General features: G+C 43.7%; 1 protein-coding gene across 1 annotated transcript; it reads left to right on the top strand.

The window, feature by feature from the left end:
* Window positions 1-2,096: 2,096 nt before the first annotated feature.
* On the top strand, window positions 2,097-9,574 carry LOC125885174 (tubulin alpha-1C chain-like). The gene is made up of 4 exons (XM_049570681.1): window positions 2,097-2,256; window positions 6,369-6,591; window positions 7,915-8,063; window positions 8,334-9,574. The coding sequence occupies exons 1-4, from the start codon at window positions 2,254-2,256 to the stop codon at window positions 9,306-9,308; spliced, it is 1,350 nt and encodes a 449-aa protein (XP_049426638.1). The 5' UTR covers window positions 2,097-2,253; the 3' UTR covers window positions 9,309-9,574.
* Window positions 9,575-11,388: the final 1,814 nt, after the last annotated feature.

Genomic DNA, 11,388 nt, shown 5'->3' with positions numbered 1-11,388 from the left:
ATCACGGATATAGTGCACTATATAGTGTGTTCGCCATTTTGTGGTGTTGTTTGAATTCTCCGCGGTTAATTTCATTCACTATATAGTGGACTATAAAATACCCACAATGCACAGCAAATGTGAGTGAACAAACAATGTACCCTACATTTTACTCCCGTATACCACAATGCAATGCGGTCGTCTTTTGCCAGAGGAGAAGAAGAACAACAACAACTGCAAAGATGGCACAAAAAGAAAAGAAACGAATAGGATGCTAGCCGGTAACGTTAGCTCACGAGCTAACAATAGCCACTTAGCTCGCACGAGCCAGGTAGCTTGTAGCTCGTGCACTACTGTGGGCTATTACAGCTCACAATGCAGACACACAACCATAGCTGACAAAACCAAACGTCCACACCATCGGCATTTCAACAATTTATTGACAAAAAGTACAACCATCATACAGTTCGATCATCCTCAAAGCGCCCGGTTTGTTTACATGATGCTTGGCGCGTCCACTTGCGTCACAGGAGTATGCGGCGCAGCTACTGATGCAATGACGTTCAGAAAATTTCAGTTAGTGTCCGAAATCTCGTTCAGTCGTTCTCCATGTAGTGCACTGCATAGTAAACACGAAATAGGGAATAGTGAGTGAGTGGACGGTTTCAAACACAGCTCTTAACTGTTTTGAGTGCACCATACGGGTGCTCACAGTGCACTCTATTTTTCCATACTTCTCAGTGTGAACGCACTTATGCACTCAAAATATTTGAGTTGAGTTGATTTGAGACACACTGTCCATGTAGAACTGTTTGTGCATATACATAACTTTTCTGGAAATGTAGATTCATCCTTTCCAAAAACAGATCCTTGTTTTCAGTGAGTGGATGGAGATGTTCGTCATCTGTTAGACGAAACCGGCGGTGTCTTACCCTTTGAGGAATTCAGCGCCATATTCGATCTCCAATGCAACAGTAAACAATATGATGAAGTAATTTAAAGTATCCAAACTGCTTCTTTCTTTTTCAATTAAATACACTCCCCTGTGTGGTCGCCCCTTCTCACCTCCCTTCATTGATTATCAAGGGACAGGATTTCTCAAGTGTGACTCTGTTGAATAAAGTGACCCACTGGCTGCAACGATTAGTCGAATAATCGATGACTAATCGACTATTAAAATAATCGGTGACTATTTTAGTAGTTGACTAATCGGTTTGAGTCATTTTTGATAGAAAAGTACTATAAAAGTCCCCCAAAATACTCTTACTGCAGCTTCTTACGTTCAAATATTGGCAGCTTTACACACTCTCCCATGACGGTGAACTAAAACCCTTTGGCATGAGTACGAAACAAGACATTAGATGACATAATTTTGGGGTTTGGGAGACACAGACCGACATTTTTCAACATTTTAACACATTTTTTGATAAAAATGATTAGTCGACTAATCGAAGAAAGAATCGACAGATTAGTCGACAGTAAAAATAATCGTTAGTTGCAGCCCTATTTGGGATGCAGTACGAAAACAAGAAGACCAAATCTGCACAGAACATATTCTCTTATTGTTTGTTATTACAGCGTAGTTGGCTGTTAGCTAAGGTGTTGCATGTATGTTTGTCCTTGATTTACCTGTCCTGCATGGCAGCAGCTCAAGCAAATGCTGGGTGTCCATCAGAATGTTTTGGGCTGTTTTGAGGAGTAAGGAAAAAATGCAACAAATATAAACAATAATAACAGTGATAATAATAACAGCTGGGGGAGGGGAGGTGGGGGAAGGCCTGCCTGGGGCGCTGAATGTGTTGCATCATATCCTTTCTGACCATATGTTTTATGTATTAAATCTTACACTGAAAAGCAGCTCCAGCTGTCAGTCAAATGCAGTACAAAGTTTTAAAAAAGTTTTTTATCAAGTACTTTATTTCCCTCTGTCTGAAATACCTAAGTTAAGATCACAACGCTCCCTTTCCCCCCCACTTCAAATAAACTTTACACACACATCATGTGAGCGCCTCGGGTGCTGCTCTTACTCTGAAAACGTCAAAAAGGAAGCCACATCTTACTGTGGAAAAAAAAAATAGTTATGAAGAGAACAAAGCTGCAGCTGTTGCTGGCTCCTCCTCTTCCTCCACCTCCTCCTCCTCCCCCTGTAGTAACTATAAAAATGTCTGTGACACACACTGATAGCACTTCACTCACAGAGATCTCATTATAGGCGCCCTGTGAGAGCCTGCAAGTTTGAACCTCTTCTCCTAAAAGGACAATCAGAGCAGCACAATGGTGAGTATGGCGGCATAATTATTACTAGTGTATTCCATAGAAAGTGACATGCAGTGTGTTACATAAGAACTATGAGTGCTATGTGAAGTGTTCCTCCTTTGAGAGTCACAGTGTTCCTGTTGCATGTGCATACTTTGCCTCCAAAATCTATCACCAGCCTGAGCTTGTGTCTTTTGCTTCTACTTTAATGCCTCCAGGCTGCTACTAAAACAACTTCCTGGCTTTGCTACAGCACTTAAAACTCATTTAATTGTTAGAAAGTGAAGAACGTAAAGTAAAATCAGTGGAGACACAGTACCAGGCATGTGGCTCCAGCTCCAGTAAAGGTTAACTGTTTCCATATGTGTGTCTGTCAGGAGGGCGTGCTTGTTTGCCCGGCTGGTTTTGGGAATGCTGATGTGGCTTCCAGAGGCCCCTTGTGTGTTTTACATTTCTATTCCTGACGGCTATGAGCTCAGGCGCATGACGATAAACTCTAGTAGCCGTGGATCAACATTTTTACAAGAGCTAAAGAGTCTTAAGTCGTCGGCGTGATTTCAGGACGTTGACCTTCCCCTTTTCACTTTATTCCCGTCATCATAGCAAACAGTGAGAGTGTTGTAACAGGTCGTTTGGAAAGTCAGAACTGAGGAAAAGCAGTTTGGTAAAGCGTTGACGACGAGAAAAGACCGTTTCCCCCTGTTGGTTTTAGGTCTGCTGACACTTCCTGTTGGGCCATTTGTGATACAGCAAGAAAGAAGAGGAGGTGTGGGCAGTCACGCTGCCTTCAGAGTCACTACATTTATCCCTCCAGCTCACTTTCAGCTGGGATAAATTTAAAATCAAGCATTTTTGGGGGTTACTCCACCACAGGCTTACAACACAATGCTCCACTATGTTTGCTCTCCCATGCTGAGGCCTTAATGTCAGCCGTGACGTAGTTTGAGGACAAGATACAGGAAGCAGATAGTTACCCAGATGCCAGGAAGTGTAACTTTCACAAGCTGCGTGTGTCTTGAAGGCATGAACCAGTGTGGCATGTTGCAACACCAGCACCACTCCCACTTTTTCTCATATCCTGTCGAAGCTCTGTGGCCCACAAAACGGCACCAAGTTCTGTCTGCATATATTTGTGCTTTGTTTTCTTGCTCCAACAATAGGAGCGCTCGGCACTGACAGCGTGTTATTTCCATGAGATAAGCTGCAGTCCAAACAGGTTAGTAGGGTAGATGTCTGAGTGAAGCGTCACTCAAAATAGCTGCGTGCTGAGCTGGCTGCCATCGCCATACTTGGCAGCTCCCGTATCACCATGCCCCCTCCCCTCCTCCGTCCTTATCACAGGCTGGTTTAGGGGGGAGGGGGGAGGTCAAAGGATCAAAATTCAAAACAAAAGCCCACTACAGAAAGATTAGTGTCAACTTTAATGCATTGTGTTCAGCCCTCTAAATCACACGCTGTTGCTGGGATGCTTGAGAAAGCAGATGAAACCATGTTGGCTTGCAAGGACGCAGGATGAGGAGTAGCTTGGTCCACGGAAGACACTGCACGTCTCCAGATGTGGAATGTAGAATACATTAAACAGCAACAGTCTGCAGCACGTTCTCCTCCAGTTTTAAGCTCGTCTGAAAGCGAGGGGCTTCATAACCGCACTGCAGCGCCACGTCAAAGTGCAAACAAAACTACGGGCTATCGTGTGACCAGAAAGAGAGCTGAGACCTAAGAGAACAAGATGTGCAAATTCGCCTTGTGCAAGGTAGTTCCTTGTTCCATTTGCATTAGTTCTTTGAGTATCTCTTTAAGATTAAAGCAAAATTGGTGGAACAGAAATATCCTAATTGATGTTACATCAAATTGAATAAGAGTCGAATCGATTCAGGAAATCACGGGCGATACCTAGCCCTGGTTTACATGCACAAAATATTCCGTTTTTGCCCCCTTACTGTTCACGTGCAGCCGTGCATACGCCGATTGAAGTGCCCTGAAATTACGTGACAATACTGTAAAAAAAATAATTTGTTTTAACGTAAGTGTTCAGGCTGCCTTCAAATTTTAAGTTGACTCGATTTGAGAAAACAAGTATTATATCACTCAACATGCCTTCTCAAATTCATCCAACTTAAAAATTTAAGGCAACCTGTGCACTTGTTTCATCTTGTTTTGTCCACAACCCAAAGAAATTAAGTTTACTGTCATTTAGACGTAAAGAAACCAGGAAATATTTGCATTTGAGAAGCTGGAATCAGGAAGTTTTGACTCAAACTGATGAAGTGATTATCAAATTAGCTGGCGACTGAGTTCATATTTGAAACAGATCTACATTTGGCTCACTATTTAAACCATATATCTTACATTTTGCGAATTAATTTCGTTGGGTAACACCAGTTTGTGTGGTTCAAATCGCTGAGACGTCAGTTTCTTGAGAAATGTGCCTAAGCTGAAAGAAACTAGGTCACCCCACTTTATCAAAATCGCATGTCACTCACATTAACAATAGGCCTGAGAGGCAGTTTCATCATCTTTAAGTAAAACACTTAACAGACTGAATTGACAGATCCTCACTGGGAGCTGTTTGCGTTGCTATCAAGACGTAGCACTGGAAAAACATGACGAGCTGCCCCGTCCTGTCAGACTGACTCCTCAGGAATCTCCCAACAACATGAATATTTTACTGGCCCACGTGTTCCCTTTGGGAATAGGGTCAGAGGTCAGCTGCAGCCTCTTTTAGCGCTTTGTAAAGGTGGAATTATTTATTACATACATATAACAGGGGTTGTTTGTGTTCTCGTGTTCCCGCTGACAGCTGGCCTTCTGTTGACAGACAAACTGCTGCAATAGTGGTGAGACAAAGCAGCAGAAATCCATCTGATGCATTGATGTCACAATTTTTAAAGCAAAGTTTTTTACGCACTGCTCCCTGTCATTTGCGCTCTAAAGGGTCAGTTAACTAAACAGGAAAGACGACGTTGCATCCTAAACTCCCTCGGGACAAATTTACTCTCTAATGATGAGACCAAACTTGTTCCAGTCCCCTGCAAGCATGCACCCATTGCCTCCACCCGCTACCCTCCACCCACATCCTTTACAAGGATCTAGAAATACCTCAGGAGGGTGTGGAAGCACTTTGGCCCCTACAGATACTCTGACAAGAGTATGTTAATCGCCGCTGACCCCTTATTTAGATCGGTGACGTGTCACATCCGACTCGCGTGATAATGTGAAAACCTGACAGGTTTCTGCAAAGTCCACACAAAAATCTGGTTGGGGCAATAATGTGGAAATAATTTTAAAGAGAAAAAGAGGCTGAAAAGTTCACAACCCTGCCCCCCCCCCTCGTGCTCAACTGTCATTTCCAGCAGGTCAAGACAGGTTTAAAGGCAGCAATGTTTGGATTAAACCACCCAGGGCAAAGGGTTGGCTTAAATGAATTCGGGGATGCATTTTGTAGCTGGATGGCATTCAACATCCCTACATCCCTTTGGTGTCCCCAAGCTGGGCGAGATCCTCAAAGTCCGAATATGCCGTTTTATCAAGGTCTTCTTGAATCGCTCTTAGTCTGGCCCCTCCCCTTGGGACCACTATGCCTTGGAGGCCCTATCAAGGGCTATTAGCCCTGGATAACACAGCTCCCAGGTTCACAAGGACACGAAAACCCCTCTACCACGTTAAGGTGGCGGTTCTTGGCACTAAGGAGGAGCCGCTCCTCCTTAGCGTCGAAAGGGGTCAGTTGAGGTGGTTCGGACATCTGATCAGGATGGGCGCCTCCTGTTAGAGGTGTTCCGGGCAAGTTAGGAGGCCCCGGATCAGACCCAGCCTTGGGGTCCCCAAGGAGAAGCTAGAAAGTGTTTCTGGGGAGAAGGATGTCTGGGGTACTTTGCTTGGCCTGCTGCCCCTGCAACCCGGCCCTGGATAAGTGGATGAAAATGGATGGATGGATATTTATTTCATATATATTATCCTTTCAAAATGCTTTTTTCTTTTGGTAGTACATGATTTGCCCCAGTTCTCAAGAATGGGTGTTAAGTCTGTCTGAATTTAAATGGGGTTTGGTTTACATGATGACTTCAGCGATAAATTTCCCAAAATCATGTTGAATTCAAACGGTTACATGAAATCTTTTCCTTTCTCCTCCACAGCGTGAGTGTATCTCTATCCACGTCGGCCAGGCTGGGGTCCAGATGGGCAACACCTGCTGGGAGCTGTACTGTCTGGAGCACGGCATTCAGCCTGACGGCCACATGCCCACCGACAAGCCCTCTGGGGGCTACGACGACTCCTTCACCACCTTCTTCAGTGAGACCGGCACGGGGAAGTACGTCCCCAGGGCCATCTTTGTCGACCTGGAGCCCACTGTGATTGGTGAGGAGTTTCATCCAACCTTCTGTTTCACATTCTTTTACCTGGGAGCTCGTGTTTGGGAGATAAGGGTGTTGCTCAAGTAAGATAAAAACTTGAGATTTTAGGAGAGAAGGAAGCTAGAGACAATAAAGCTATAAACTAGCTGAACACATATTAACTAGTTGGCTAGACAGTGGGCCATTCATATGAGTTTATATTTTGACCAAAGTTCATTTTAACCAATTAAAGTTTTTAGGTCAGTCGTTTTTTTGGCCACACCCACTCCCGTTTGAATCAGCCAATCAGATCTCAAAAGCTCACTTTTCACTCCAAGTTTGGAAACAACAAAGTATGCTCTTATTTTCAAATGTGTAGTCCAACAACATTCAGACTATTCGCCAAATTCTATTGGGCAAACAAACGCCGGACTTTCACCCGAGAGACAGCTGTTCATTTCCCATGTGAAACCAAAACTCAGTGACGTGACGTGACGTGACGTGACGTGACATTACATTAATAAGAACAGTAGGCCTATTTTTTTTAAGCCAAACCATGATGATGACATTTGTTGCCTAAAATTCATGTTGTGTTCACACCAAACGTGATACAAATTTTCACGTTGCTAGAATATTTTTTTGACTTGCCTCATAAGTGTGACTAAAGGCCTTTACAAGCAGTTTTTTTTCCGGATGCATTTTTTTAATCTGTCAAGTGAAAAAAAATCGTTAGGCACAGAAACATTGCACACTGATTATGATGTGTTTTATCGTTGTATTTGTTGTGAAAATTCACAACATGTGCCAAAATAAAACACACGGGCTCAGTGTGCAAACGTGATTGACACAATGTTAGGTCAGATTTATTTTTGGATATGTGGCAATTTTTGACAAATACATGTACTCAGTGCGCAAAGGCCTTAACTCGCGTCAAATGCGCGTGAAATTGCTGAATCGATGAATGACCTTCCGCTGATACGTCCATGCCATCATACATCCCCAGATTATCTCAGTGCTGATTGGCTATCATGGCGTAAATTGGTTGCTGAAGTTTAGATTTTTCAACTCTCATGAATAAACATGGCGCTACTAGCTTCGTTCGTGTTGCTTAATTTGTGTATTTTGCGTATTTCACATTGTGTCCAATGCGCCACCTGGTGGGAATTCATGTCTAATAGCGTCTTTACTTTAATTGGAACTTAATGTCGTGGGTTGCTTTGGATAAAAAAATTCAATTCAAATTTTTATCTATATCCCCAAACTAAACGTTTGTCTCATGGCGCACCGTCAGTGTGGATAAAAGTACAGTATTAACATGCTATCAAACTGTCTCTTCTCTCCCCTCCAGATGAGGTTCGTACAGGCACCTACAGACAGCTTTTCCACCCCGAGCAGCTGATCTCAGGGAAGGAGGATGCTGCCAACAACTACGCCCGTGGTCACTACACCGTCGGAAAGGAGCACATTGACTCTGTGCTCGACAGAATCCGCAAACTGGTAAGAAAAGGGTTAAAATTTAAGCGTGTTTGTTCTGTAAGTCATTATTGATAAGAGGTTGGGCTTGACCTATGTAGCATACAGCCCTGTCATGGAGAGTTGTTTTGCCTCCAGCTAATGAAATGACATCATCAGTAACATCAGCCCTAAAAGGGTCTATTTATCCTCCTGAATCCTACACGCTGGACCTTTAATATAACCCTATCAGAAGTATCTTCTTTGGTCTGTTTCAAAACTTCTTTAACAATAAATTCTTTCTTTCTCGTCCAGTCTGACCAGTGCACCGGGCTGCAAGGATTCCTGGTCTTCCACTCCTTCGGAGGAGGAACCGGCTCTGGCTTCACCTCCCTCCTGATGGAGCGCCTCTCAGTCGACTTTGGCAAGAAGTCCAAGCTGGAGTTTGCCATCTACCCCGCTCCTCAGGTGTCCACAGCCGTGGTGGAGCCCTACAACTCCATCCTGACCACACACACCACCCTGGAGCATTCCGACTGCGCCTTCATGGTGGACAACGAGGCCATCTACGACATCTGCCGCAGGAACCTGGACATCGAGCGCCCGTCATACACCAACCTCAATCGTCTCATCAGCCAGATCGTCTCCTCCATCACCGCCTCTTTGAGGTTTGACGGCGCCTTGAACGTGGACCTGACGGAGTTCCAGACCAACTTGGTGCCCTACCCTCGCATCCACTTCCCTCTGGCCACCTACGCCCCCGTCATCTCAGCAGAGAAGGCCTACCACGAGCAGCTCACTGTGGCTGAAATCACCAACTCCTGCTTTGAGCCAGCCAATCAGATGGTGAAATGTGACCCCCGCCATGGTAAATACATGGCCTGCTGCCTGCTGTACCGCGGAGACGTGGTGCCCAAAGACGTCAACGTCGCCATCAGCAACATCAAAACCAAGCGCTCCATCCAGTTTGTGGACTGGTGTCCCACTGGCTTCAAGGTGGGCATCAACTACCAGCCACCCACTGTGGTCCCCGGAGGAGACCTGGCTAAGGTGCAGAGGGCCGTGTGCATGCTGAGCAACACCACCGCCATCGCCGAGGCCTGGGCTCGTCTCGACCACAAGTTTGATCTCATGTACGCCAAGAGGGCCTTCGTCCACTGGTATGTCGGAGAGGGCATGGAGGAGGGAGAGTTCTCAGAGGCCAGAGAGGACATGGCCGCTCTGGAGAAGGATTACGAAGAGGTCGGCATTGACTCATTTGAAGAAGATGAAGAGGGGGAGGAGTATTAAATAAGAAGAATAACGTTAAGACTAGAGCCGTTTTAAAGGAAAGGGTAAAGTTCGATCAGTATTCAACATGTTAAATCTCCTCCAGAGGCAGTCTGAGTGTTAACGTGCCGTTTAACGACCTCTGATGAACACTAACGTTACTGCCGAGCAGCGATTTATCCGAGCTCAATCTCATGGTGTTTGGTATATTGAATAATGACTCTCCAGTTAGAGAGGTGCCTTTATCTCCTTTTCTAAATAAAGCTGTTTACACAAACTTCTCTTGACTTCTAAGAGTAACTGTTTCTTTATTTGATGTTTGGAAACAGAATCAGAATACAGAAAAAAAGGTGAGTAACTAATACTAATGATCATTTTGGGGGTGAAGTTTTCCCTGAGTACATTTGGGTGAGATGTGGGTGTTCAACCGCTAGATGGCAGTGTGGTGCTACTGTGAGAGAAAGCTCATTCCATCCACACTGAAGGGAAGATATCAGAAAAGAAGACATGGACTGAGAAATCTCGAGGCCACCAGCTTGGCCCTGAGGTGGGAGGCATGCACAAGGATGCATGTCATATCTCAAAGTGGAAATGTCTGGAACTCTCTTAAATATCACCCACTTTTGTTGCTACGAATATGAACGTAAATCTTGTAAAAATCTCGTTAAAAAATGACCACTTTTGTCACTTCAAACACATCTCGAAATGTCCTGAACTCTCATAAAAAACGCTGAGTCATGCCCAGAAAAGTGTTTTATGCAGAACATCATGATGTCACAGCTAAATTGACCTTTGACCTTTTGGATATAATATGTCATCACTTCATCATCTTATCCTGTTAGATATTTGTGTGAAGTTTTGTCATAATTAGCCTACGAATTCTTGACTGGCCTTGACGTTTGACCATCAAATTCAAATCAATTTATTTTTCAGTCTAAGTGGACGTTTGTGCCAAATGTAAGGAAACTCCAAGATGTTCTTGATACATCACACATTATCATGCACAAAATTTCAAACCATGACGTTTCAAGGACCTGTAAATAAAAAAAACTTTCTTGTCCTATTTACCCGTTTTTATTACTTCCATGACTTTTCCAGGCCTGGAAAATGTCTTTGTGAAATTCCATTACTTTTCGGTTTTTGAAGACCATGGGAACCTTGGTGTTCACAAGAATGAGACAGACCTTGACCTTTGACCACCAAATCTAATGTTCGTCATTGATTCCAAGTGAAACTTTGTGCCAAATGTAAAGAAATTCCCTCAAGGTGTTCTTGAGACAACGTGCTCATGAGAATGACACGGACGGACAGCCCGAAAACATACCGCCTTGTGTCTTGTGTTGCCCATAACAGGATTCTTGAAAGAGTGAAACAAAAACTGTCACCTGTTCCTTTAGAATGAATGTTAAGGGCTCCATCTAGTGGCTGTAAGCTGCATTACCGTTTTAGAAGGGCCCATTACAGAGCAGCACAGTGGTGAGTATGAAGGCATAATTACTATTATTACTAGTGTATTCCATAGAAAAAGACAAGCAGTATTTTACATAAGAACTATGAGTGCTATCTGAAGTGCTCCTCCTTTGAGAATCACAGTGTGCCTGTTGCATGTGCATACTTTGCCTCCAAAATCTATCACCAGCCTGAGCTTTTGTCTATTGTTTCTACTTTAATGCCCCCACGCTGCTACTAAAACAACTTCCTGGCTTTGCTACAGCACATAAAACTCATTTAATTGTTAGGAAGTGAAGAACATAAAGTAAAATCAGTGGAAACACGGGACCAGGCATGTGGCTCCAGCTCCAGAAAAGGTTAAGTGTTTCCACGTGTGTCCAGGTTCACTTTGCTCTCTGACATTGTGTTTAACCGCTTGAAACCGGAGAAAACTGTCTTGTTTTGTTTTAAATACATGGGAAGAAAACAGCGTGCAATAAAAGATGAAATGACCCCTCCAAAAAATTTGCAAGAAATTAGTGAAAAGAGAAAATCTAAAGCAAGAAAATCTGGGAAAAAAAAGAAAATTAGTAGGAAAAAAAAGTTAAAAACTAACAAACAAGAAAATGGCCTTAAAAATTATAATAATTATGCAACATCATTTTAAAAT

The sequence above is a fragment of the Epinephelus fuscoguttatus genome, linkage group LG24, assembly GCF_011397635.1.
Source record: "Epinephelus fuscoguttatus linkage group LG24, E.fuscoguttatus.final_Chr_v1".
Classification (NCBI taxonomy): domain Eukaryota; kingdom Metazoa; phylum Chordata; class Actinopteri; order Perciformes; family Serranidae; genus Epinephelus; species Epinephelus fuscoguttatus.
The sequence above is the reverse complement of the archived record's forward strand: the minus strand, read 5'-3'. Positions and strand labels throughout refer to the sequence as shown.

What these genes read in the sequence shown, in the direction of transcription:
- LOC125885174 (XM_049570681.1), top strand. An exon ending in CCTGGAGCCCACTGTGATTG is followed by an intron (nt 6,592 to 7,914) that starts GTGAGGAGTTTC and finishes TCTCCCCTCCAG; the next exon opens with ATGAGGTTCGTACAGGCACC. An exon ending in TCGACAGAATCCGCAAACTG is followed by an intron (nt 8,064 to 8,333) that starts GTAAGAAAAGGG and finishes TTTCTCGTCCAG; the next exon opens with TCTGACCAGTGCACCGGGCT.